This window comes from Pleurodeles waltl, chromosome 6 (assembly GCF_031143425.1).
Source record: "Pleurodeles waltl isolate 20211129_DDA chromosome 6, aPleWal1.hap1.20221129, whole genome shotgun sequence".
NCBI classification, from domain to species: domain Eukaryota; kingdom Metazoa; phylum Chordata; class Amphibia; order Caudata; family Salamandridae; genus Pleurodeles; species Pleurodeles waltl.
Genome location: NC_090445.1, coordinates 12,052,856 through 12,079,656, shown reverse-complemented (window position 1 = coordinate 12,079,656; position 26,801 = coordinate 12,052,856). Strand labels below are relative to the sequence as shown.

General features: G+C 42.2%; 1 protein-coding gene across 1 annotated transcript in view; it reads left to right on the top strand.

Annotated features, from left to right (window-relative positions):
• Positions 1-26,801, top strand: part of ZER1 (zyg-11 related cell cycle regulator) — a 287,758-nt gene that overhangs the window by 7,281 nt on the left and 253,676 nt on the right. Inside the window, exon 2 of the mRNA XM_069237017.1 lies at positions 19,251-19,432. Within this exon, the coding sequence (XP_069093118.1) occupies positions 19,275-19,432 (158 nt within the window). The 5' untranslated portion in view covers positions 19,251-19,274. The remainder of the gene's footprint in view (positions 1-19,250; positions 19,433-26,801) is intronic.

Here is a 26,801-nt window from a genome sequence, read left to right as displayed (position 1 = left end):
CAAATAAAAAGGAAATCTGTCTGGTTTAGGTTGAGCTTCAGGTAGGCACTGGCCATCCAGGTCTGGATGATGCACCAGCAGTGTTTCATCATTGGGTGTCTGAAGCAGTAGATACTTTCAGATAGAATTGTGTATTATCAGCACCTTAGTAAATCTTGATGGTGCTATATATGACTAGAGCACCAATTGCCTCCATGGTAGGGTTGAAGATGACAGGAGATGGTATGGATCCCTGGGGGACACCACAGATGATAGGGATCTTTTGTGACCTGGTGGTGCCCATGTGAACAAACTAATGCCATGTGAAAAGCTAGGAGGAGACCCATTGAAGGACATTGCAGGGGAATTCCACTTGAGACTCCAGGATGCGTTCGATAGTGGGATTGTCAACTGTGCAAAAGGCAGCAGAGGGGTCCAGCAGTATCAAGAGCCTGCAGTCATCTTCATCTGTAGCCAAGAGGGCATCACATAGGGTATGTGAGGAAGCAGTGTCCATGCTGCAGTGGGATCTGAAGCCAGACCGAGTCATGCAGGAGATGATTAGCATTGATGTGATCTTGAAGCTCAACATAGATTCATTTTTCATTGATCTTGCGGTGTATGGTAGTTGTGAGATGGGCCAGTAGTGAATATTTTCCCACTCACATTGTATTTGCACTTCTTCTATAGGCAGGCTTGACCGAAGTTGCTTTCATGTATTTTGCAAAAGGGCTGTTATTGTAGCACTTACTTTATAGTGCCAAGAGGGGTTTTACTCCTCGTTGTGGGAAAGGTACTCCTTTAGCATGGAGCACCAACTGGAACACAGAATTGGATCTGAGGAGTGCTATTTGTCATCCTTCACTCAGATGACTGCAAAGGTGAAATGAACGTTTCTTACAGGAAAGGAAAGCTTTGAATAATATTTACACCTACAAATGTGGGCAGTTAAGCATGGCTTCAAGGTATAATGGTTGTTGTTTTTGTTCACCTCAACCATCTTTAAAATATATTCAGAGCCACACACTAGACACTGGTTGCTAAAATTAGGACTTGATGAGTCGCAAACTTATGAGGTACGTGAGATTGTAGAAATCCCGAAACTTGTAATGAATTGCATGTATGTGAGCCGAGACAGCTAATTGTTCTCTGTTATCATCATAATATATAGAGGATAACATTGCAAAGTACAGGAGCATGTTATTTGGTCCGCTTGTTTATTCTCGCCTTTCATTGGTCTTCAGTACGCCATTCTAGTTATGTGATGACGAGGTCCAGCCAGCATCTTTTCCCCTTCTAAGAATGGTGATCCTTGGGCTTTCTCAAGGCTTCTGTGTTTTGTTCCGAGGTCATGGAAGAGACCATAAGTCATGCAGCCTGTGTAACCCTTAGAGTCAATTCTTACAACATACAGAAGTCTTGAGAATTGCCAGCTGAGGAGCGCAGGACCGAGCTGGATTTCTGTATGATATGACTTCAAGTGATTCCAAATATAAAAGAATCGAAAGTTCTGAATTGTTGCAGAAAGTGTTGTAGGATTTGTTGTAGTTTCATAGAGGCCCTTGATGATCACAAAAGATTGCCAGCACGTGTTTTGCCCCCTCATCCCACGAAAGCCTGGGGCTTCTCCAAAGCAATTAAAAACCACACAAACATGAGACACAAATTAAGTGGTGCAACATTAAAGAGAAAATTATGCAAACAAGGATAAAACATTCAAAAGTGCCCGTTATGTGGGTAGGCCGGTCCAACCCAAATAAATAAATATTATTATGCCACAGGAGTGAGTATACATATTCACCACCGACCCATGTGTAGCATCACATCTCATATAGAGTTGCAATGTTAGTAATGCAAAACAGAAACTTAGTTCCAAAAACTATATATTCAGCAACTAGTCATATCATGGCAATCCATAAATGAAGTAATGGGAAAAAAGAGAATTCCTACGGGCCCCACAAGTAACCAGAAATCCATTGTATGGTTCACAGAAAAGATCTCTGCCAGGATGATGAAGGAATATAATAAAGGGAGCTCGTCTTATAATGTCTCAATAGATAGTATACCCATGCAGCCCTACATAGTTTGGCGTAAAGAAAACAGCATCACCCGGATGGTGCAAAGCCACATGCTCCAATTGTGACAATATAGATGTCCAGTGTGACAAGAGGCACCCGTTTAGAGTGTAAGCCCGAAGACACAGGAGTGTGTGTTTCTGGGAGAAAAGGTATAGAGCAAGCTATTAAAGGTACTTCGAGGACTTACCGTATGAGGGTGGTAGCCTGCAGAAAGGCCCACCTGCCACAGCCGGTGAAACACATGTTGGCTGAACTTCATATTAGGCATCCCAAATCATCTATTGAAGACAAATAAAATAAAACAAATGAGTCTATCATAAAACATAATCCTTCCCTTTGTTCTACTGTAATATTGGCCTTTGTATATTGTGATTATAACTTAAAACCAATAGTTGCCCCAGTTCCCATATATGCAATCTCTTCACTCCTATGCGACATAGGACTCAAACCTGATTTCTGAGTTTCCCAGGACACCCGATGAATACTGCATTTGAAGAGAATATGAATAAGCAGAAATGTAATGTGCTGCCTGAGCCTGGGGCCGTCATTTTTTGTACCTTATGCCAGGAACGGGTTTGAACCATTTTTTAATCAAATCATTAACCATGCCCTTCTTTTTTCTGAAGTTTTAACTAGCTGCTATTGGTCAGTGATTTTGCCTGTTTTTAGAAAATCGACAATTTGTGCAGTCAATCATGTTATGTCTTATGTGACAAATTGTGATATATTCGATTAAGATATTCACTGGGTAACCTTCAAAATTATTTTCATGATTGATATATTTAAAAAAAAAAAAATACATCCTATATTATTTTGTATTTCCAAATTCGGGGGATACATCAAAGCTCAGTAAACCTGAGACTTGAACATGAGACACCCATAGCTGACGTGGAGTTAATCCGATGACAGCTGCATGTTTGAAAGACATAAATACACCAATGCACACATCAGTATAACTGGTGCTGTTCTTGCAATACTATGGGGTATTGGACAAGGTGAAACATTGGAAATCTGCTTTCATTCATTCCAGAGGACAAAACAATGTGACAGTGATCATTTTGTAGCTTGCAGGCTCGGCCCAGCGTGTAGGTATGGGTACGGTAGAGTTCACAAGAGGTGGAGCTACACCTAATTTGTGGCCCATGCCAGTCTGGACAAGGCAGCCCGGTCCTTCAACCACAGAACTATGGATGACAGCTGCTGTACTTCTCTAAAGAATGGAAGAACATCACTGCAGAGACATTGGTGTTAGATCTGGTGACAGAAAGTTGCTGTATCCACTTTGGCCGTAAACCAAAAGGTCTGCTATCAGCAAGACTTTGTGTAGGCCACAGATGCACTGGTTCAGAAATACATTGGCCTGTGCTGGAAGGAGGAGAAATTGCCTCTCAGGATAAGAGTCATGGAAAGAGTGTGCCGAAATCCTCAAGAACAATGGTACTCTGTACTGTACTATAATTATTCTTAAGAATTTGGAACTCAGAGGTTTGTGCTAGATTTTTTCTTTCTTAAGATATGACACTTTTCCGTCTGCACTAGACGTATTACTAAGAGGTCCATGGTAGACTGTTCTTAAGAGTGTCAGGCTCTGCAGCCTTCGTTAGATTTATTCTTAAGAGGGTGTCTCTGTGCTGTCTTCAATAGATGGTGGTGTAATGCAGGCTGTAGTTGATTTATTTTCAAAAGTGTAGGACTCTGGGCTCTCTACTAGATTTAGTTTTAAGAGATGTCACTCTGCACTCTATTCTAGATTCTGTTCTAGATTTATTTGTCTTTAAGAGGACTAAATTGATTTTTACTGCATTACGAGTTTGGGGGAGGGGATTACTCTGTCACAAACATGACGGATATCCCATCCGCTGTATTACAAGTTCCATAGAATATAATGGAATCATGGAACTTGTAATACGGCTTACGGGATATCTGTCACGTTTGTGATGGAGTGATCCCCTCCGTCCGACTCGTAATGAGGCCTTTCGTCTTAAGAGGATAACACTCTGAAGTTTGTATTGTACTTATTATTAAGACAATTGAGACCTGAGGTATTAGATTTATTATCAAGAGTATAGAACAGTGAGGTGAGTACTAGATTTATTACTCAGAACATAGGGCCAGATGTAGTAAAATCCAATTTTGCGACTTGCAAATTGCGAGTCTGACCGACTCGCAATTTGCAACTCGCAAAATTGGATGCAGAAAGGTGTCTCAGACACCTTCTGCGACTCGCTATGGGGTCGCAAAGACCCACCTCATCAGTATTCATGAGGTGGGTCGCAGTTTGCGACCCCATAGCGAGTCCCTGCACTCACAGGGATGGTGGCCTGGTGTACTCAGCAGTCCTCCATGTCTGTGACTGCTTTGTCAATAAAGCAGTTTTTTTTTTCATTTTGCAGCCCGTTTTCCTTAAAGGAAAACGAGTTGCAAAATGAAAACGAAACCAAAACCATTTGGTTTCGTTTTTTTCAGAGTAGGCAGTGGTCCATAACCACTGCCTGCTCTGATTTTTTTTTTTTCGGCATTCACGAAGGGGAAGGGGTCCCATGGGGACCCCTTCCCTTTTGCGAATGAGTTACCACCAGTGTGACACTGGTGGTAACTGCGAGTTGGTTTGCAACCGCATTCGCGGTCACAAAGCAACTCTCAATGGCGATGGGGTCGCAAATAGGAAGGGAACACCCCTTCCTATTTGCGAGTCGCATTCCCAAATTGCCGACTCGCAATTTGGGGATGAGCGTCGTGTTCGGCCTTTTGCATGCCGCAAACTGCATTTTTCGCAGTTTGCGACATGCAAAAGGCTTCGTACATCTGGCCCATAGAGCTCTGAGGTGTGTGCTAGATTTATTATTAGGAGGATAGACGTCTGAGTTCTGTATCAGCTTTATTATTCAAAAGATAGAACAATGTGGTCTGTAATAGACTTATTATTCAAAGGATATAACTTTGAGGTGCGTGCTAGATTTATTATCAAGAGAGTAGCACTTTGTGGGTTTGCAGTGCTCAAAAAATCATAAAAATGTTACTAGATCTGCAGGTTGAGTAAAGTTTATAATCTACTCGACCTAACTGTAATGTACTTGACCCGTAAACGGGTCTCAAATTGTGTGATCCTAGGCAAATAGTTTACAGTGTCGCCTTTTTCTTAATTCTCTCATATGATTGCACCTTCAAAAATGAGAGCTCAGCATTTCTGCAGTACAAAAACCTCTTTTGTTTGATTAAGTAGACTAAAGTTTGCTGCATGCATCACAAGAATCTAGCCCACATACTCATGATGTCTAGTTCACATAACCTAGGACTTCTTTTAGTTTACTATTGCCATCAGGTCAGGAGTGTTTCTCAGTTTGTTTAAACACTCAATTTTAATAAATATATTACTAAACCATGATGTGGTCACATATTGTCATCTGCACACATTAACTTTCCATTAAATGTCCAAAAACCTCTCCACTAACTTGCAGCTTTACTGATAACACTAAATAGTGTTTTAACGGACTGTGAAAATTGGGTTTCAGAAAACATATCCGTTTCACATCAACATGTAAAGTATTCTGATTTGTTTTCATCCTATTAAAATATTTTTTCATCACACATAAATATTAAAAAAGAGTGTTCGCAACTACTGAAATATATCTTGAAATGTTTGCAAAGTTGACTCAGTCATTTAAATGTCTGTGTTAGGAACAACCTGACACCCTATATACATTTATTTTACTTTTTAAGTAGCAGGTCACACAGTTCACCTTACAAAGTCCTGGAACTCTGCAGTCAGAAGGAAAATTAATTGTAAGAAAAACTGACTTTTGACCTCTGCCTGTGAACACAGTGGAAATGTGACATAAGAACACCATTTAAATGCATCTTTTATTGCCCCTCCACTTTTCAACTGAACAGAACACCTGTTTAGTGTCAACTCGCCTGAAGGGATAAGTAAGTATTAAAAATAGCACGACCTGATCAAATAAGACTTGCCAATGCGAGTGGTTGAGTGGATTTTTCGAGCCCTGGTTTATAATAGATTTATTATTCATAAGATAGAACCCCGAGCTGAGTTTTAGAATAATTATTCAGAGGATAGAATTTTAAGGTCTGTATTAGATTTATTATAAGAGGACATAAGTGTATTCGATTTGTTACTCAGGACATAGTGCTCTGAGGTGTGCACTAGGTTTATTAACAAGAGAGTAGCACTATGTAGGTCTGTGTTAGATTTATTATTCAGAGTGTATACCTGAGGTCTGTACCAGATTTGAAACTCAGAATATAGAGCTCTGGGGTGTGTATTAGAGTTATTATTCAGAGCATTTGGTGGATAGCACTCTGAGGTCTGTATTAGATTTATTATTTGGTGGATAGAACCTTGAGGTGTGGAATGGATTTATTATGAAGAGGAGAGCGCTCTGTGGGTCTCCATTAGATGTACTATTTAGTGGCTAGAATTCTGAGGCGAGTACTAGATTTATTTTTAGGAGTATGTAACAGGTGTGTACTAGCTTGATTATTGAGAGTATATAACTGAGGTGTGTACTATATTTATTATTAGGAGTATGTAACTGAGGTGTTTACTAGATTTATTATTGAGAGGATATAAGTGAGGTGTGTAGTACATTTATTATTAAGAGGATATACATGAGGCATGTACTAGATTTATTATTCAGAGGATAGAACTGAGGTGTATACTATATTTATTATTCTGAGTATATAACTGAGGTGTGCACTAGAATTATTATTAATAAAATTATATAACTGAGGTGTGTAGTAGATTTATAATTAAGAGTACATAACTTGAGTGTGTACTAGGTTTATTATTAAGAGTATATAACTGAGGTGTACTAGATTTGGTTATGCAAGTATATAACAGGTGTGTAGTAGATTTATTGTTAAGAGTATAAAACTGAGGTGTGTAGTACATTTATTATTAAGAGTATATAACTGAGGTGTGTACTAGATTTGGTTACAAGAGTATATAACTGACGTGTGTAATAGATTTATTATTAAAAGGATATAGCTCTGAGGTGTGGACTAGCTTTGATTATAAGAGTATATAACTGAGGTGTGTACTAGATTTGGTTACAAGAGTATATAACTGACGTGTGTAATAGATTTATTATTAAAAGGATATAGCTCTGAGGTGTGGACTAGCTTTGATTATAAGAGTATATAACCGAGGTGTGTACTAGATATATCATTAAGAATGTATCACTGAGATCCACACTAGATTTATTATTAGGAGTATATAACTGAGGTGTGTACTAGATTTGGGTATACAATTATATAACTGAGGTGTATAGTAGAGTCATGATTAGGAGGCTATAACTGAGGCATGTACTAGATTTATTATTAAGAGTATATACCTGAGATGTGGTCTAGATTTATTATTAAGAGTATATAACTGAGTTATGTAGTAGATTTATTATTAAGAGTATATAACTGAAGGGTGTACTAGATTTGGTTTATAGAGTATATAACTGAGGTGTATACTAGATTTGTTTATAAGAGTATATAACAGGTGTTTAGTAGACTTATTATTAGAAGGATATAACTGAGGTTTGTACTAAATTTATTATTAAGAGTGTATAACTGAGATGTGTAGTAGATTTATTATTAAGAGGCTATAGCTCTGAAGTGTGGACTAGATTTGGCTATAAGAGTATATAACAGGTGAGTATTAGATTTATTTTTAAGTGGATGTAACTGAGGTGTGTAGTAGATTTATTATTATTATTAAAAGGATATAACTGAGGTGTGTAGAAGATTCATTAAGAGTTTAGAACTGAGGTGTGTAGTAGATTTATTACTAAGAGTACATAACTGATGTATGTGCTAGATTTATTAAGAGTATGTAGCTGAGGTGTGTACTAGATTTATTATTAAAAGGATATAACTGAGGTGTGAAGAAGATTTGATTATACAATTGTATAACTGAGGTGTGTACTAGATTTATTATTAAGTGGATATAGCTCTGAGATGTATACTAGATTTATTACTAGGAGTATATAACCGAGGTGAGTAGTAGATTTATTATTAAGAGGATATAACTGAGTTGTGTAGTCATTGTTTTATTAAGAGGCTATAACTGAGGTGTGTACTAGATGTTTTTATTAAGAGGATATAACTGAGGTGTGTAGTAGATTTATTATTATTAACAGTATATACCTGAGGTGTGTATTAGATTAAATTATTAGGAGGATGTAGCTCTGAGGTGGTTAGTAGATTTAGTTATAAGGGTATATAACTAAGGTGCGTACTAGATTAATTTTATTAGGAATATGTAACTGAGGTGTGTAGTAGATTATTAAGAGGCTATAGCTCTGAGGTGTGTACTAGATTTGGTTATAAGAATATATAACTGAGGTGTGTACTAGAGGTATTATTAAGAATGTATAACTGAGGTGTGTACTAGATTTATTATTCAGAGGATGTAACTGAGATGTGTACTAGATTTATTAATAGTATATAACTGAGGTGTGTACTAGTTTCATTATTATTAAGATTATATAATTGAGATGCGTACTAGATTTATTATTAGGAGTATAACTGCGATGTGTACTAGAGTTATTATTCAGGGGATATACCAGAGGCGTGTACTAGATTTATTATTAAGAGTGTATAGCTGAGGTGTGTACTAGATGTATTATTAGGATTTAACTGAGGTGTGTAGTAGATTTGATTATAAGAGTGTATAAATGAGGTGTGTAGTAGATTTGTTTATAAGAGTATACAACAGGTGTTTAGTTGACTTATTATTAAAAGGATATAACAGGTGCGTACTAGATTTATTATTAGGAGTATTTAACTGATTTATTATTAAGAGTATAACTGAGATATGCAGTAGATTGATCATTAAGAGTCTATAGCTCTGAAGTGTGGACTAGATTTGGCTATAAGAGTATATAACAGGTGTGTAGTAGATTTATTTTTAAGAGGATATAACTGAGGTGTGTAGTAGATTTAATATTATTGAAGGGATATAACTGAGGTGTGTAGAAGATTTGATTATAAGATTGTATAACTGAGGTGTGTACTAGATTTATTATTAAGAGTATATACCTGCGGTGTGTACTAGATTTATTAATGGGAAGATATAACTGAGGTGTGTAGTAGTATCATTATTAAGGGTATATAAATGAGATGTGTACTAGATTTATTTTTCAGAGTATATAACTGAGGCGTGTACTAGATGTGGTTATAAAAGTATATAACTGTGGTGTGTATTAAATGTATTATTTAGAGGATATAACTGAGGTGTGTATTAGATTTATTAGTAAGGAATATATATATATATAAGTGAAGTGTGTATTAGATTAATTAGTAAGAGTATATAACTGAGCTGTGTACTAGATGTGGTTATGAGTATATAACTATGGTGTGTACTACTTTTCTTGTTAAGAGTATACAACTTAGGTGTGTAGTAGATTTATTATTTAAAGGATATAGCTCTGAGGAGTGTACTAGAATTGGTTATAAGAGTATATAACTGATGTGTGTACTAGAGTTATTATTAAGTGGCTGGAGCTCTGAGGTGTGTACTAGATTTATTAATAGGAGTATATAACTGAGGTGGCTAGTAGACTTATTATGAAGAGGATATAGCTCACAATGTGTACTAGATTTATTATTAAGAGGATATAACAGAGGTGTGTAGTAATTTCTTTATTAAGACGATATAACCAAGGTGTGTACTAGATTTATTATTGGAGTATATAACTGAGGTGTGTAGAAGATTCATTATTAAGAGTATATAGCTCTGAGGTGGGTACTAGATTTGGTTAGAAGAGTATGTAACTGAGGTGTGTACTAGATTTATTGTTAAGAATATATAACTGAGGTGTGTACTAGATTTATTATTCAGAGGATATTACTGAGATGTGTACCAGATTTATTATTAGGATTATATAAATGAGGTGTGTACTAGTTTAATTATTAAGAGTATAAAACGGAGATGTGTACTAGATTTATTATTCAGAGGATTTACCTGAGTTGTGTTCTAGATTTATTAATATTAAGAGTATATGACTGAGTTGTGTACTAGACTTATTAGTAGGATATAACTGAGATGTGTACTATATTTGTTATTCAGAGGATAAAACAGAGATGTATAGCAGATTTATTATTAAGTGTATATACCTGAGGTGTGTACTAGATTTATTATTAAGAGTATATAACTGAGGTGTGTAGTAAATGTATTTATTGCGGTATGTACTAGATTTATTAATAGGAGTATATCATTTGGGGTGTGTATTAGATTTATTATGAATATGTAACAGGTGTGTAGTAAAGTTATTATTAAGAGTATATAACTGAGATGTGTACTATAGTTTAAATTCAGAGGATATGACTGGTGTGTGTAGTAGATTTATTATTCAGAGGATATAACTGAGGTGTGTACTAGATTTGCTATTAAGAGTATATAACTGAAATCTGTACTAGATTTATTATTCAGAGGATATAATTGAAGTGTGTACTATATTTGGTTAAAAGTATGTAACAAGTGTGTAGTAAATGTATTATTCAGAGGATATAATTGATGTGTGTATTAGATTTATTAGTAAGAGGATATAACTGGGGTGTGTACTGGATTTATTATTAAAAGTATATAACTAGGTGTATACTAGATGTGGTTATGAGTATTTAACTACAGTGTGTACTAGATTTATTATAGGAGTATATAACTATGGTGTGTAGTAAATTTATTATTAAGAGGATATAGCTCTGAGGTGTGTACTAAATTTGGTTAGAAGAGTATATAACCGAGGTGTGTACTAGCGGTGCAATTAGGTCGAGTAGATTATTTAAGTTACTCGACCTGCAAGTTTACTAACATTTTTATGAAGTTTCTCGACCTGCAAGTTTACTAACATGTTTATGAAGTTTCGAGCCCTGGTGTGTACTAGATGTGGTTATGAGCATATAACTACGGTGTATACTACCTTTATTGTTAAGAGTATACAACTGAGGTGTGTAGTAGATTTATTATTAAAAGGATATAGCTCTGAGGAGTGTACTAGAATTGGTTATAAGAGTATATAACCGAGGTGTGTACTAGATTTATTATTAAGCGGGTATAGCTCTGAGGTGTGCACTAGATTTATTATTAGGAGTATATAACTGAGGTGTGTAGTAGATGTATTATTGGAGGATATAGCTCAGAGTTGTGTACTAGATTGATTATTAAGAGGATATAACTTAGGTGTTTACTAGATGTATTATTAAGAGGATTAAGAGGATATAAATGAGGTGTGTAGTAATTGTTTTATTAAGACGATATAACTGAAGTGTGTACTAGATTTATTATTAGGAGTATATAATTGAGGTCTGCAGTTGATTCATTAATAAGAGGATATTGGTCTGAGGTGTGTACTAGATTTGGTTAGAAAAGTATATAACTGAGGTGTGTACTAGATTTAATATTGGGAGGGTATAACTGAGATATGTAGTAGATTAATTATTCAGAGGATATACCCGAGGTGTGTACTAAATGTATTATTAAGAGTATATAACTGACGTGTGTACTAGATTTATTATTAGGATATGACTGAGGTGTGTAGTAGATTTATTGATAAGAGTATATAACTGAGGAATGTACTAGATGTATTATTAAGAGTATGAAACTGAGGTGTGTACTAGATTTGGTTATAAGAGTGTATAACTGAGGTGTTCTAGTTTTGTCATTAAGAGTATATAACTGAGGTGTGTCCTAGATTTATTATTAGGAGTATATAACTGATGTGTGTACTAGATTTGGTTAGAAGAGTATATAACTGAAGTGTGTACTATATTTATTTTTCAGTGGATATAACTGAGGTGTGTATTATGTTCATTATGAAGACTATATAACTGAGGTGTGTACTATATTTGGTTTTAAGAGTATATAACTTAGATGTGTAGTAGATTTATTATTCAGAGGATATAACTGAGGTGTGTATTAGATTTATTCTTAAGAATATATATCTGAGGTGTGTTCTAGATTTTGGTATGAGTATATAACTGAGGTGTGCATTACATTTATTAGTAAGAGTATATAACTGAGGTGTGTAATAGATTTATTATTAAAAGTATATAACTGAGGTCTACTAGATATGGTTATGAGTATATAAGTACTGTGTGTACTAGATGTATTATTAGGAGTATATAACTGAGGTGTGTAGTAGATGTATTAATAGGATATAGCTCTGAGGTGTGTACTAGATTTGGTTAGAAGTGTATATAACTGAGGTGTGTACTAGATTTATTATTAGGAGTGTATAACTGAGATGTGTAGTAGATTTATTATTCAGAAGATATACCTAACGTGTGTACTAAATGTATTATTTAGAATATTTAACTGATGTATGTACTAGATTTATTATTAGGATATGACTGAGGTGTGTAGGAGATGTATTATTAAGAGTATATAACTGAGGAATGTACCTGATTTATTAAGAGCATGAAGTTGAGGTGACGTGATCTCTAGGACACAAGAACAGAGGCACTGAGAGAAGCCACTAGTCCATAGACACTACGAGACACTGGGACGTGACCTCTAGGATGGAGCACCGGGGGCACGGAGACAAGCCACCAGACCATAGACACTATGAGACACTGACAGTGAGACGTGACCTCTAGGACACAAGAACAGGGGCACTGAGAGAAACCACCACTCCATAGTCACTACGAGACACTGGGACGTGACCTCTAGGAGGGAGCACCGGGGGCACTGAGACAAGCCACCAGACCATACACAGTATGAGACACTGGGACGTGACCTCTAGGACACAAGAACAGGGGCACTGAGAGAAGCCACCATTCCATAGACACTACGAGACACTTGGACGTGACCTCTAGGATGGAGCACCGGGGGCACTGAGACAAGCCACCAGACCATAGACGCTATGAGACGCTGACACTGAGACGTGACCTCTAGGACACAAGAACAGGGGCACTGAGAGAAGCCACCATTCCATAGAGACTTCGAGACACTGGGACGTGACCTCTAGGATGGCGCACTGAGATAAGCCACCATTCCATAGACAGTATGAGACACTGGGACGTGACCTCTAGGATGGAGCACCGGAGGCACTGAGACAAGCCACCAGACCATAGACAGTATGAGACACTGGGACGTGATCTCTAGGACACAAGAACAGGGGCACCGAGAGAAGCCACCATTCCAAAGATACTACGAGACACTGGGACGTGACTTCTAGGATGGAGCACAGGGGGCACTGAGACAAGCCACCAGACTATAGACACTATGAGACACTGACACTGAGACGTGACCTCTAGGACACAAGAACAGGGGCACTGAGAGAAGCCACTATTCCATAGACACTATGAGACACTGGGACGTGACCTCTAGGATGGAGCACCGGGGGCACTGAGACAAGCCACAAGACCATAGACAGTATGAGACACTGGGACGTGACCTCTGGGACACAAGAACAGGGGCAGCGAGAGAATCCACCATTCCATAGACACTTCGAGACACTGGGACGTGACCTCTAGGATGGCGCACTGGGGGCACTGAGACAAGCCACCAGACCATAGACAGTATGAGACACTGGGACGTGACCTCTAGGACACAAGACCAGGGGCACTGAGAGAAGCCACCATTCCATAGACACTACGAGACACTGGGACGTGACCTCTAGGATGGAGCACCGGGGGCACTGAGACAAGCCACCAGACCATAGACAGTATGAGACACTGGGACGTGACATCAATGACGTAGGAATGGGGGCACTGGAGAGGCCACCATTCCATAGGCACTACAAGACACCAAGACGTGACCTCTAGTATGGCGCACCGGGGGCACTGAGACAAGCCACAAGACCATAGACAGTATGAGACACTGGGACGTGACCTCTAGGACACAAGAACAGGGGCAGCGAGAGAAGCCACCATTCCGTATACACTACGAGACACTGGGACGTGACCTCTAGGATGGAGCACCGGGGGCACTGAGACCAGCCACCAGACCATAGACAGTATGAGACACTGACACTGAGACGTGACCTCTAGGATGGAGCACCAGGTGCACTGAGACAAGCCACCAGATCATAGACACTATGAGGCACTGACACTGAGACGTGACCTCTAGGATGGAGCACCGGGGGCACTGAGAGAAGCCACCAGACGGTAGACACTATGAGACACTGAGACGTGACCTCTAGGACACAAGAACAGGGGCACTGAGAGAAGCCACTATTCCATAGACACTACGGGACTCTGGGACGTGACCTCTAGGATGGAGCACCGGGGGCACTGAGACAACCCACCTGACCGTGGACACTATGAGACACTGGGACGTGACCTCTAGGACACAAGACCAGGGGCACTGAGAGAAGCCACCATTCCATAAACACTACGAGACACTGGGACATGACCTCTAGGATGTAGCACCGGGGGCACTGAGACAAGCCACCAGACCATAGACAGTATGAGACACTGGGACGTGACCTCAATGACGTAGGAATGGGGGCACTGAGAGAGGCCACCATTCCATAGGCACTACGAGACACCTGGACGTGACCTCTAGGATGGCGCACCGGGGGCACTGAGACAAGCCACCAGACCATAGACACTGTGAGACACTGGGACATGACCTCTAGGACACAAGAACAGGGGCACTGAGAGAAGCCACCATTCCATAGACACAGCAAGACACTGGGACGTGACCTCTAGGATGGAGCACAGGGGGCACTGAGACAAGCCACCAAACCATAGAAACAGCAAGACACTGGGATGTGACCTCTAGGATGGAGCACAGGGGGCACTGAGACAAGCCACCAAACAATAGACACTACAAGATACTGAGACTTGACCTCTAGGATGGAGCACCAGTGGCACTGAGACAAGCCACCAGACCATAGACAGTATGAGACACTGGGACGTGACCTCTAGGACACAAGAACAGGGGCACCGAGGGAAGCCACCATTCCAAAGATACTACCAGACACTGGGACGTGACTTCTAGGATGGAGCATAGGGGGCACTGAGACAAGCCACCAGACTATAGACACTATGAGACACTGACACTGAGACGTGACCTCTAGGACACAAGAACAGGGGCACTGAGAGAAGCCACCATTCCATAGACACTTCGAGACACTGGGACGTGACCTCTAGGATGGCGCACTGGGGGCACTGAGACAAGCCACCAGACCATAGACAGTATGAGACACTGGGACTTGACCTCAATGACGTAGGAATGGGGCACTGAGAGAGGCCACCATTCCATAGGCACTACGAGACACCTGGACGTGACCTCTAGGATGGTGCACCGGGGGCACTGAGACAAGCCACAAGACCATAGACAGTATGAGACACTGGGACGTGACCTCTAGGACACAAGACCAGGGGCACTGAGAGAAGCCACCATTCCATAGACACTACGAGACACTGGGACGTGACCTCTAGGATGGAGCACCGGGGGCACTGAGACAAGCCACCAGACCATAGACAGTATGAGACACTGGGACGTGACATCAATGACGTAGGAATGGGGGCACTGGAGAGGCCACCATTCCATAGGCACTACAAGACACCAAGACGTGACCTCTAGTATGGCGCACCGGGGGCACTGAGACAAGCCACAAGACCATAGACAGTATGAGACACTGGGACGTGACCTCTAGGACACAAGAACAGGGGCAGCGAGAGAAGCCACCATTCCGTATACACTACGAGACACTGGGACGTGACCTCTAGGATGGAGCACCGGGGGCACTGAGACCAGCCACCAGACCATAGACAGTATGAAACACTGACACTGAGACGTGACCTCTAGGATGGAGCACCAGGTGCACTGAGACAAGCCACCAGATCATAGACACTATGAGGCACTGACACTGAGACGTGACCTCTAGGATGGAGCACCGGGGGCACTGAGAGAAGCCACCAGACGGTAGACACTATGAGACACTGAGACGTGACCTCTAGGACACAAGAACAGGGGCACTGAGAGAAGCCACTATTCCATAGACACTACGGGACTCTGGGACGTGACCTCTTGGATGGAGCACCGGGGGCACTGAGACAACCCACCTGACCGTGGACACTATGAGACACTGGGACGTGACCTCTAGGACACAAGACCAGGGGCACTGAGAGAAGCCACCATTCCATAAACACTACGAGACACTGGGACATGACCTCTAGGATGTAGCACCGGGGGCACTGAGACAAGCCACCAGACCATAGACAGTATGAGACACTGGGACGTGACCTCAATGACGTAGGAATGGGGGCACTGAGAGAGGCCACCATTCCATAGGCACTACGAGACACCTGGACGTGACCTCTAGGATGGCGCACCGGGGGCACTGAGACAAGCCACCAGACCATAGACACTGTGAGACACTGGGACATGACCTCTAGGACACAAGAACAGGGGCACTGAGAGAAGCCACCATTCCATAGACACAGCAAGACACTGGGACGTGACCTCTAGGATGGAGCACAGGGGGCACTGAGACAAGCCACCAAACCATAGAAACAGCAAGACACTGGGATGTGACCTCTAGGATGGAGCACAGGGGGCACTGAGACAAGCCACCAAACAATAGACACTACAAGATACTGAGACTTGACCTCTAGGATGGAGCACCAGTGGCACTGAGACAAGCCACCAGACCATAGACAGTATGAGACACTGGGACGTGACCTCTAGGACACAAGAACAGGGGCACCGGGGGAAGCCACCATTCCAAAGATACTACCAGACACTGGGACGTGACTTCTAGGATGGAGCATAGGGGGCACTGAGACAAGCCACCAGACTATAGACACTATGAGACACTGACACTGAGACGTGACCTCTAGGACACAAGAACAGGGGCACTGAGAGAAGCCACCATTCCATAGACACTTCGAGACACTGGGACGTGACCTCTAGGATGGCGCACTGGGGGCACTGAGACAAGCCACCAGACCATAGACAGTATGAGACACTGGGACGTGACCTCTAGGACACGACCAGGGGCACTGAGAGAAGCCACCATTCCATAGACACTACGAGACACTGGGACGTGACCTCTACGATGCAGCACCGGGGGAACTGAGACAAGCCACCAGACCATAGACAGTATGAGACACTGGGGCTTGACCTCAATGACGTAGGAATGGGGGCACTGAGAGAGGCCACCATTCCATAGGCACTACGAGACACCTGGACGTGACCTCTAGGATGGTGCACCGGGGGCACTGAGACAAGCCACAAGACCATAGACAGTATGAGACACTGGAACGTGACCTCTAGGACACAAGAACAGGAGCAGCGAGAGAATCCACCATTCCATAGACACTTCGAGACACTGGGACGTGACCTCTAGGATGGCGCACTGGGGTCCCTGAGACAAACCACCAGACCATAGACAGTATGAGACACTGGGACGTGACCTCTAGGACACAAGACAAGGGGCACTGAGAGAAGCCACCATTCCATAGACACTACGAGACACTGGGACGTGACCTCTAGGGTGGAGCACCGGGGGCACTGAGACAAGCCACCAGACCATAGACAGTATGAGACACTGGAACGTGACCTCAATGACGTAGGAATGGGGCCACTGAGAGAGGCCACCATTCCATAGGCACTACGAGACACCTGGACGTGACCTCTAGGATGGAGCACCGGGGGCACTGAGACCAGCCACCAGACCATAGACAGTATGAGACACTGGGATGTGATCTCTAGGACACAAGAACAGGGACACTGAGAGAAGCCACCATTCCATAGACACTACGAGACACTGGGACGTGACCTCTAGGATGGAGCACCGGGGGCACTGAGACAAGCCACCAGACCATAGACAGTATGAGACACTGACACTGAGACGTGACCTCTAGGATGGAGCACCGGGGGCACCGAGACAAGCCACCAGACCATAGGCACTATGAGACTCTGGGACGTGACCTCAATGACTCAGGAATGGGGGCACTGAAGCACGAAGATAGACAACGTTTTTGACAAACTACACAGACAGCACCTTGGATGTGGATATTGGATTATTATTCACAGACACAAACCCTGTACTAAGCACTGCTTCTTGTTGAACCCCCTTAGCGTTCCTGATAGAAACCCTCAGTTACTTCATGAAAGCCCCATAGCATTCCCACAAACTGTCCTCTAGGAACTTATCAAAATGGCTCAACAAAGGACTTTCCACAGTGTCCCTTATGGAAGCTTTATACTGTCACCCATAGTCTTCTGACATCGTCTCCCATAGGAGCCTTCTCACTCCCACTGTAGGAACTTTCCCAAAGTGCTCTTTTATGGAAGCCCACACTTTCCCGATTCAGCCTGCAAAATATCTTTATGGAAACCAACAACAAATTTGATCAACATTCTCTGGTATCCCTAATAGATTATGTAAAATGTCACCATTGAAAACAACAAACAGTGGCTTCTCTTGACTCATTTACCTGATAGAGAATCTATAAGTCCACTAAAGATCCCTTGTAGTTCTCCAACTGAAGCTTTCTGGTATACCCGATAGAATACACAATGTTTACTGTTAAATGTGCCCAAGCAAAGTCCACTTATATCCCAATTGAGTTCCAAAATGTTCCTTGTTGATCCTTCATATTCTTCCCTTTTGTTACTCTTATATGTTCCACATGAGACGGTGAAAAGTCCCCCCACTTATAATCTCCTAATGTATTCCATCGGTAGGCCTAAAACATTCTGGGTAAAATCTGGACTTAAATGGTTAGATAATTTATCAGTGGGACACATGGGGTAGTCATTTGCAGATCCACCTTAATACTTCGTTTTGTGTACATGTAGAGAGAGGGTGCGTCTTCCTAGGGAATATTTGGGGGCTGTAACATATTAGTCTGATTCCCATGCTGTGTCCCTGGCTGATGAAAATTGTCTTGCGCTGTCTAGTCTACGCTGATTGCAACACTCCGAGTCATTTTAAACATGTGCGTTTTAGTTTTTGTATGAGTAGTTGTTAACAGTGGTGCCATGTTTGGGAGAATTTCCGACCTGTAGTTTGTGGTCCGCAGGTGTTTCTTTTGCTGAGCTGCTGTAAACAGGCCTATAGGTTCTGGGTTCACAGTTTTTTTCCTAGGCCATAGGGTTGTCATATGACTTCTGTTTTATTCTGTCACACCTATCTCTCACTTACAACATAAATATGGCTTGGTTGTTCTTTTGTTTTCATGCTTCTCCCTTCCCTAACAGTAGTCTGAATGTTTCCCATCATATAGGGTGCGGTGAGTTTATTCTTCACCATGGCGATGGACAGCCCAGAGTCGCTGATGGCACTCTGTACAGAGTACTGTCTTCGGAATTTGGATGGCACTCTCTGCTACTTGCTGGAGAATGAGACCCTGCGGCTGCACCCAGACATCTTCCTTCCAAGCGAGATCTGCGACCGGCTGGTGAACGAGTGAGTGACAAGGACCGACCATCATAAGTGGCTTGTTTGTTGGCATGGGAAAGAGATGGGATGGTACTCAACATTAGCATTAGAATACCCGCCTGGGTGGTAGTATGCTCTACAAATCTGCATAACATAACAAACCTTTGTCTTTTGTGTATACATGTGTGGTTTTGTGCGTGTCTACCTACAGGGCCATGGCCAGAACAGACACCAATAGGCCTCCTAATACTGTTAACTAAGCAGCTGCATGAGAAGCCAGTTTTCAAAAACCATCCGAGAATTGCACAGTTCTTTATCCCAGAGAAACCTACATTCACAGAGCAGTTCATGGCATTTTGGAGTCACTTCAGTTTTATATATATTTATTTGGAGTATTTGTACACTGCATGTAGAACTCGTTCAAAAACTGAAGCATTTCACCAAAATAGAATATGAAAACAGTAATAAAACATACCAATAAAATATGCACTTCATCAGCCAGATTGTAACAAAAAAGCTGGTGGGGTTGTTGCTCTGTAAAGTGCAGGTGGTCTCTTACAGCAAAGGGCAGTTCCTTGGGAGTTCACTGCTGTAGTTGTTTCTGCTGTGAACCGTGGCTCCTCAAGTTAAGGAATGTCTCAGTTGTGTGGCGTCCCTGTTACTGGTAACTATTGTTTCTTTTTAGCACTGTAGGCTAGCTTGCTAAGAAGAATGCTAAGAAGAATAACCATATAGACCAGCTTATTTGGCAACATCACAGAACAGTGTTCTGTTTGTCAAGGCATGAGAGGGTCAGTGTCTGAACCACTGTTGTAAGGCCTGATCCGACATGTAAAACTTCAGCTGCTTTAGCAGACAGAGTAGAGTGTGAAAAACCGCTCAAGGTTCCTTTATGAGATTGTAAAGTCAAGCAGAGCCCACATATTTGGCTGGATCCTGATCTCCAGGTCAGCCTGTCATCCTTAGCCCAGACACAGCACAGCAGAAGCTTGAAGTCTTCAATAGGTGCCATCATTTGCTGTCCTGCCGTTTGAATACTGGTGGGTTTGGGTGTTCACGTTCCGGAGGCGTGACATACAAATTGAAGTGGGAAAGAGCAGCGACTCTGGTAAATTTGTAGTCTCAGAAGAGTTTTCCATAAAGGAGACAAGATTATTTGGAGCACATCCTCTGAAGCGAGTCTGCAACATCTGCAATAAAATGACAAGGTCAGTTGTACTGAGAAACACTGAGATGCACCACAGGACTTTCCTCCATCCAGTTTGTAGAGAGCATCATCCAGCACCTAAACTGGAAATGTCTCAGTACTGAAACACACATTAGCAGGTACTATACTGTTGGGATGGGAATGTCCCCTGCATGATGTCCAGTCATGTCCCGTGCCCTGTGTGCCCAAACTGCATAAACTGTGATCCCAGGCTTGGTCTTTGAGAACAATATGTTCTGGACTTGCCCTGAACTAGGAGGACATCCTCATAGTCACAGAGGACTACCATCCCTGTTGCAAGTCTCATACATAAAGCACGCTGGTGGTAGCGTACCATGGTTGGTGAATTATAGTGACAAGGCTGTTTACTTCTGAGATCTGAATGCATAATTACAGACTCTTTTATCTTAGGGCCCCCTGCTCACAATGAACCTGCATTCGTGAATGCTGACATCCCATGCATTGTACATGTGACTGTGTGCTAGGGCAGATAGAGTGCCATGCATGAGTGACACAGGTCTGCGGGTTCTAATTTCAAACCCACAGCCTGGATCAGAGTACAAGATGGACAGCATATATGAATTGCTGGAATCTCTTAGATGGAAAGGGGGAACACCAGACGCTGTAATGGGGAAAGAGAAGGCAGTTTTTCTTTGTGCCAGGACCCTTCCTGATACTTTGGGCTGTAAATAACTGATTGCAGTTTTCGTTAGGTAGATGGTAGAGGGCGCAGGGTGGAGCCTGCATTGTCTGTTGTTAGGGGAAGTTCTTTTGTAAAAGCACAGATTCTTTTCTCTGCCTGATCTCTGAGAGGAGGTGTCTTAAATAGCTGTGTGCAGCCTGCTGTCGCCTCTTTGTTCTTCTGTGGTGGGCACTCCACCTGGAGACTGTCCTGCTGAGTGAAGCAGCATTGAAAACAAAGGCCAGGTGTGGAATATGGCCCGGCCAGGACACATGAAACGGGAACCAATTCATCTGGTTCCAGGGAAAAAGACCTGGAATGCACATCCTCCGTCTGCAAAATTGGTATAAAGATGAGGTTCCAAGTATTTGTTGTTGTAGTCTCTTCTACCAAGGATAGGGTACTCACAGAGTACTAAGCAGTCAAGGGTTGGTGTCTCACTGACAGCCAACACCCTAGAGGTGAGGGAATATTGCCTGAGGTCCCATCTGAAGAAGGAATTACAGAACTGTTTTGGGTGCCAAGACATCCTGCCTGTGAGCAAGAGAAGGAAACGCCAATAGTGCAGGGGCAGCTTACCACTGACCCTGACGTAGGGTCTGTCCAACAGAAACGAAAGATGGGCGCATATGGAATTGCTGTACTGCCGGACTGGCTTCATTAGAATTTCTGGAATTTTTGACTGAAACCAAATTGTGAGTCATGAAACTTAATTGCAGTTAAATTTCTACCTAGGCTTTGTCAGATTTAGTAGAAAGGTGCAGTAGTTGAGAATGGAACTCCACAGTTCCTGAAGAGGGAGCACCAAGTAAGCCGTTGGGTCAAGACCAGTCTGTGTTGTGAGTCAAGTACCCACTAGAGTGTTGGAGCTGCAGTCTACATCCAGCTGCCCTGTAGAGGGCCACTGCTGAATGTCTCTGCTTCAGCCATGACCTTTCGAGAGACGCGGCACACAGCTCCCTGGAAGACGGATGTGTGCTGCCAGGAAGCTTCTTGTTATTGGTGAGATTCCACACCCGCGGGAGGACCAAACATGGCCTGGTGCTGCTTGCACAAGCTGCACCTAAGGATGTTATCACTCTGAACCTGAGGAGGAGGGAACCCAAAGAAAGGAGGGGCCCCCAAAGGGATAGGTGAAGTGGATAATTGGATTAGTCTGCAGAAGCCCCTGTAAGCACAAAGACTTGCCCACCTGAGTCAGGTATTCGTGCATTATCGAATGCGTGCTTGGAAATCTATATTTTCTGTGTAATAAAGTATTTGTCTTTCTACAAAGAGAAGCGCCTGGCTGTACATTGACCTTATTTCACTGCTCGGGGAGGGGGGCGACCTTGACTCTAAGGAGACAATTTTGAAACCGATTAAGTCGGGTTCCCCCCAGATGTGTTGTTAGAAGGTGGAAGTACTTTAATGCACCTGTTGTTGGAGGTCTTGAATCTATCTATGGAAAGTGGGACAATTCCTAAGGTTTAGAAAAAGGCAATAGTTAAACCTCTCTTCAAAAAACCCTCAGCAAATCCATTACTGATGGAAAACTACAGACCAAACTCTCTTCTTCCAGTGGCAATCAAAATCTTAGAAAACCATGTTAATAAGCACCTGTTTGACTTCTTAGAAACCCATAACATTCTCGACCCCACACAGACAGGGTTTAGACAAGGGGGTAACACTGAAACCGCTCCATTGGCCGTTATGGAAGAACTAAGGTGGATTCCGGACCAGGGTGGTACGGCCGCACTGATCATGCTTGACCTCAGTCCATCATTTGATACGGTCTCCCTTCCTACCCTCCTACAAAGAATGAGTGAAATAGGAATTGGGGGGTAGCAGCTAAATGGTTGAAAGCCTTTTGGAGGATAGGAGCTTGCAGGTATGCTAGGAGATGCTTCCTGGAAGGGTTTTCCTCTTACCTGCAGAGTGCCTCTGAGATCTTTCCTTATTCCCACACTTTTTAATATCTATGTCCAACCCTTATCAGAGATTGTCCTCTCATTTGGTATGGACCTTGTGTCTTATGCTGACAATACCCAAATCATGATGGCACTGAATCCTGTTCCGAACTCAACAACGCCGCAGCTTGGTCACTGTCTATCGAGAGTCACGGACTGGATGGCAGCGAGCTGCCTAAAACTGAACGGAAGCAGGACAAAGGTCCTGATTGTAGGGAATGATCCATCGACAAGGATGGATGTTAACTGGCCCAAAGAGCTAGGTGGCCGCCCTACACCCACTAGGACCATGAAAAGCCTGAGCTTCTGGATTGATGAGAGGCTAAATATGGAAGCGCGTGCTTGCAAAGTAGGGGGCCTTTGTTTCAGTACCCTCAGAACACCTAGGAAGTGTCTCCAATGTCTGCATGGTGTGCTTCAGAGTCCGATCTGCTCAGGGGTAGATTATGGCAGCTCTTTGTACAGTGGGAGTCCAAAGTATGTTATCAAGAGGCTACAGGTATTCCAAAATGCTGCAGCAAGAAGCCAGTTTAGAATCGCCAAATGTCAGTCATCAGGACTGGCACTGGCCGCCTTGCATTGGCTGACTATTCCCAAAAGGATTACATTTAAAGCCTTATGTATAGCCCACAGGATCATCCATAACAAAGGCCTCCCAATAATTAGAAATCTTCTCTCCCCATGTTCCCAATCACACAGTATGCTCTCAAACCCATGGACGTCTGTCAGTCCCAGCAATTTAAAGAGCAAGAGTTGGTGGCAGATCGTTCTCATATCTGGTACCCAAATTATGGAATGATCTCAAGCTGAACTGAAATTTCAGCAATTAGAAACAGGATTCAGGAAGTTGGTAAAACACATCTTTTCTGGACTTCTGGTCTGGACGGCCTCTGTCTGGGTTTTGGTGGAGTTAGTGCTGGGACATTCCACTGGGTAAACTTTAAGTATTGTATTGATGCCTGAGTACCGCAACACTAACCTCCCTGAGAAGCCTGTGACTGCTCGCCCGAGCTACCACTGAGAGTGAAGGACAGAAAGGTTTGTACTTGGCCCAGGTTGCAGAGCAGTAGTGGGACAGGCCCCGGGACAGCAGTGGCAGTAGTCCCTGCCTGCACTGTGGCCTCCTGAGCAAAGTCCGACAAATGTAAATCACTGATCTTCACTGTTCAGAGTACACCACCATTGGGGGGGGAAGCTGGAGCTCAGAGTCTAAAGGGAGCTTCTCCAATGCTGATGTCACATGGCCAACATTTGGGGACTTGGATGAGCACTTGACTCATTGACATGTTTGCTAGGCGGTACCGCAAGTCATCAAGCTATTGAAATTGGTGTTGGATGACCTGAGCTGGCTTCCTATTGAAAGTCTGATGTTCTGGAGAGACATCTTCTGTATATCTTATAGAGGTAGGCTTAAGGCAGGTTCAGCTATCAAAACTGTGTTTTGCTCCTTTAAGACTGATAGATCCTCATAGAATTAATGATTTGTTGGTGCTGTCTTTTCTATGTTTCAGGGACTCGGACATATTTACAGTCAGTGCTGAGTTTTCAAATTGACTTAAATTGATTATTGAACACATGGCACCATAAATATTATTCTATGTGAAAACTCTTAAAAACATTCCTTGTTATACCTAACTCCTGCACCAGTGGAAACTCTGAAAACATCCCCATAATCCTAAATGGAAGGTTCCTTTGTCTATTGTCAATCCTGATGCCCATGCTGTTTTTAGCACTGAGTGCTGCGTGGTTAGGAAGCCATGTAATCCCGTGGCTATGCAGACTATTCCTCTTCTGTGACAGGAGCGTGCATAGATTTGTACCTGCCACGTTGTAGTTATGTCATGTCATTGTTTATCGAAACAGCAGAACAACATAAGCTTTTGAACCTTTTGCTAAAATATTTAAGCCAGGAATTTAAAAATGTTAAGAGCTTGTAGGATCCTCTAATGGATGACTTTCCGAAGAGAAAGATGGTTTCATAGCTGCTCAGCCTGATTAAAGGGGGTTTTCCATAATTGTAGCATAGTCACATGACATTAGGAAGGCATAGCCAAATAGCACAGTAGGCCAATGAAGCTTAAATCTCTTTATGCAAGAAAGCGGACCAATAATGTGAAGTACACCGCATTAGAAATAGAATACTTACTGATTTGTGGTCTGTAGGTTGTTAGTGGCGCAATGCATTGTTATAACTGTCATATATGTTCCTTCTTAAATATCCCCCTTGAATTATATATGTTTATTTAGGAATGAATGTCAAATATAAATGCACATTTAGTCGTGTCATTATTCCTTATAACGTGACAATGAAATCTGCTTGAATAGTTTTATGTTTTTCTATATGGACCAAATACCCTTTTCTGATGATTGTTTTTAAGGAATGAACAATGTTTCATAGAAGCGGATACGTTTATTTCTTGTTTATAGTTTTTAAACAGTAGGCAAGGTTTGAGAGAAGGTGTGTAAGTGAAAGGGTAGCACAGCCTTTCTGTTAGTTGTTCATTCTAAGGATGTTCAATAATGAGCAGAAACAATGTGTAAAATAAGAACAGAGTGTAAGGAGAGAAAGCAGAACTTTATACCGTTTACTTGAGACAAAGGCCGTACAGAGCTGTATTCATCTTTCATTAAAGGCTACCCAAAGGCACAGCTAGCCTTCGTTTGGTGGGTTTACCTGTATGCTTGTTGACACAGATAAGCATTTCAGATGCTGTTACTTTGCTGAACATTAGTTCTATTGTTCAGGAGAGGTATGAGGGTGTGAATCAACTTTGAAAATTAAATTAGGTCCCTTTTTGGTACGAAGTTTAGCTTAGATAGCCAAAGAGATGTAGATAAGGTTGGATATATTAATCTAAATAAAGTTTTATGATATTACCAACATATTGCAATATGTTTTATTGTTTACCCGTTTGTTGTACATCTTTGGTACTATTTTGTTTTTAATAGCTATGATGTGTATTGTAAGCACTAGGATAGATTTTGATTTTAAAATACATCTTTAAAGTATTTCTTTGTTTTCCTAGTGTTTTAGGGTGCCTTTAGGTGATGAAGATTAATGGTTTGGGTTCCACTAAGTATCCCTGTGATAGCTCAACGGTTTGATTGTTGCCTAGAACAGTGGTTCCCAGCCTGTGGTCTGGGGACCCCTTGGGGTCCACAAAGCCTTCTCAGGAGGTCCGCGACTGCTTAGAAAATTAAATATTAACAGATTAGGTCCCCAGCTTTCAGTAATGACTCAGTAGGGGGTCCCCGAATTCCAATAATGATTCAATGGGGGTCCCTGTGTTCCAGTAATGATAAAGTGGGGGTCCACAGATGTCAGAAGGTTGGGAACCACTGGCCTAGAACGCATATCACTCAAATAGTGCTCAGTGGGTTGCAGGGTGGTTTGCATTCCAACTGGCTTTCTGTCGGGTTGGCAAATTGAGAAACTCCTTATTGCCAGGAGGTCTAGAAAGCCTATTACTGTGATGCACTCTGGAAAGAAAATCAGAAAATGTATACCAACAGCAGCATTCTGTATGCTCTGCCATTAGTGCTAGACATGTAAGAGTA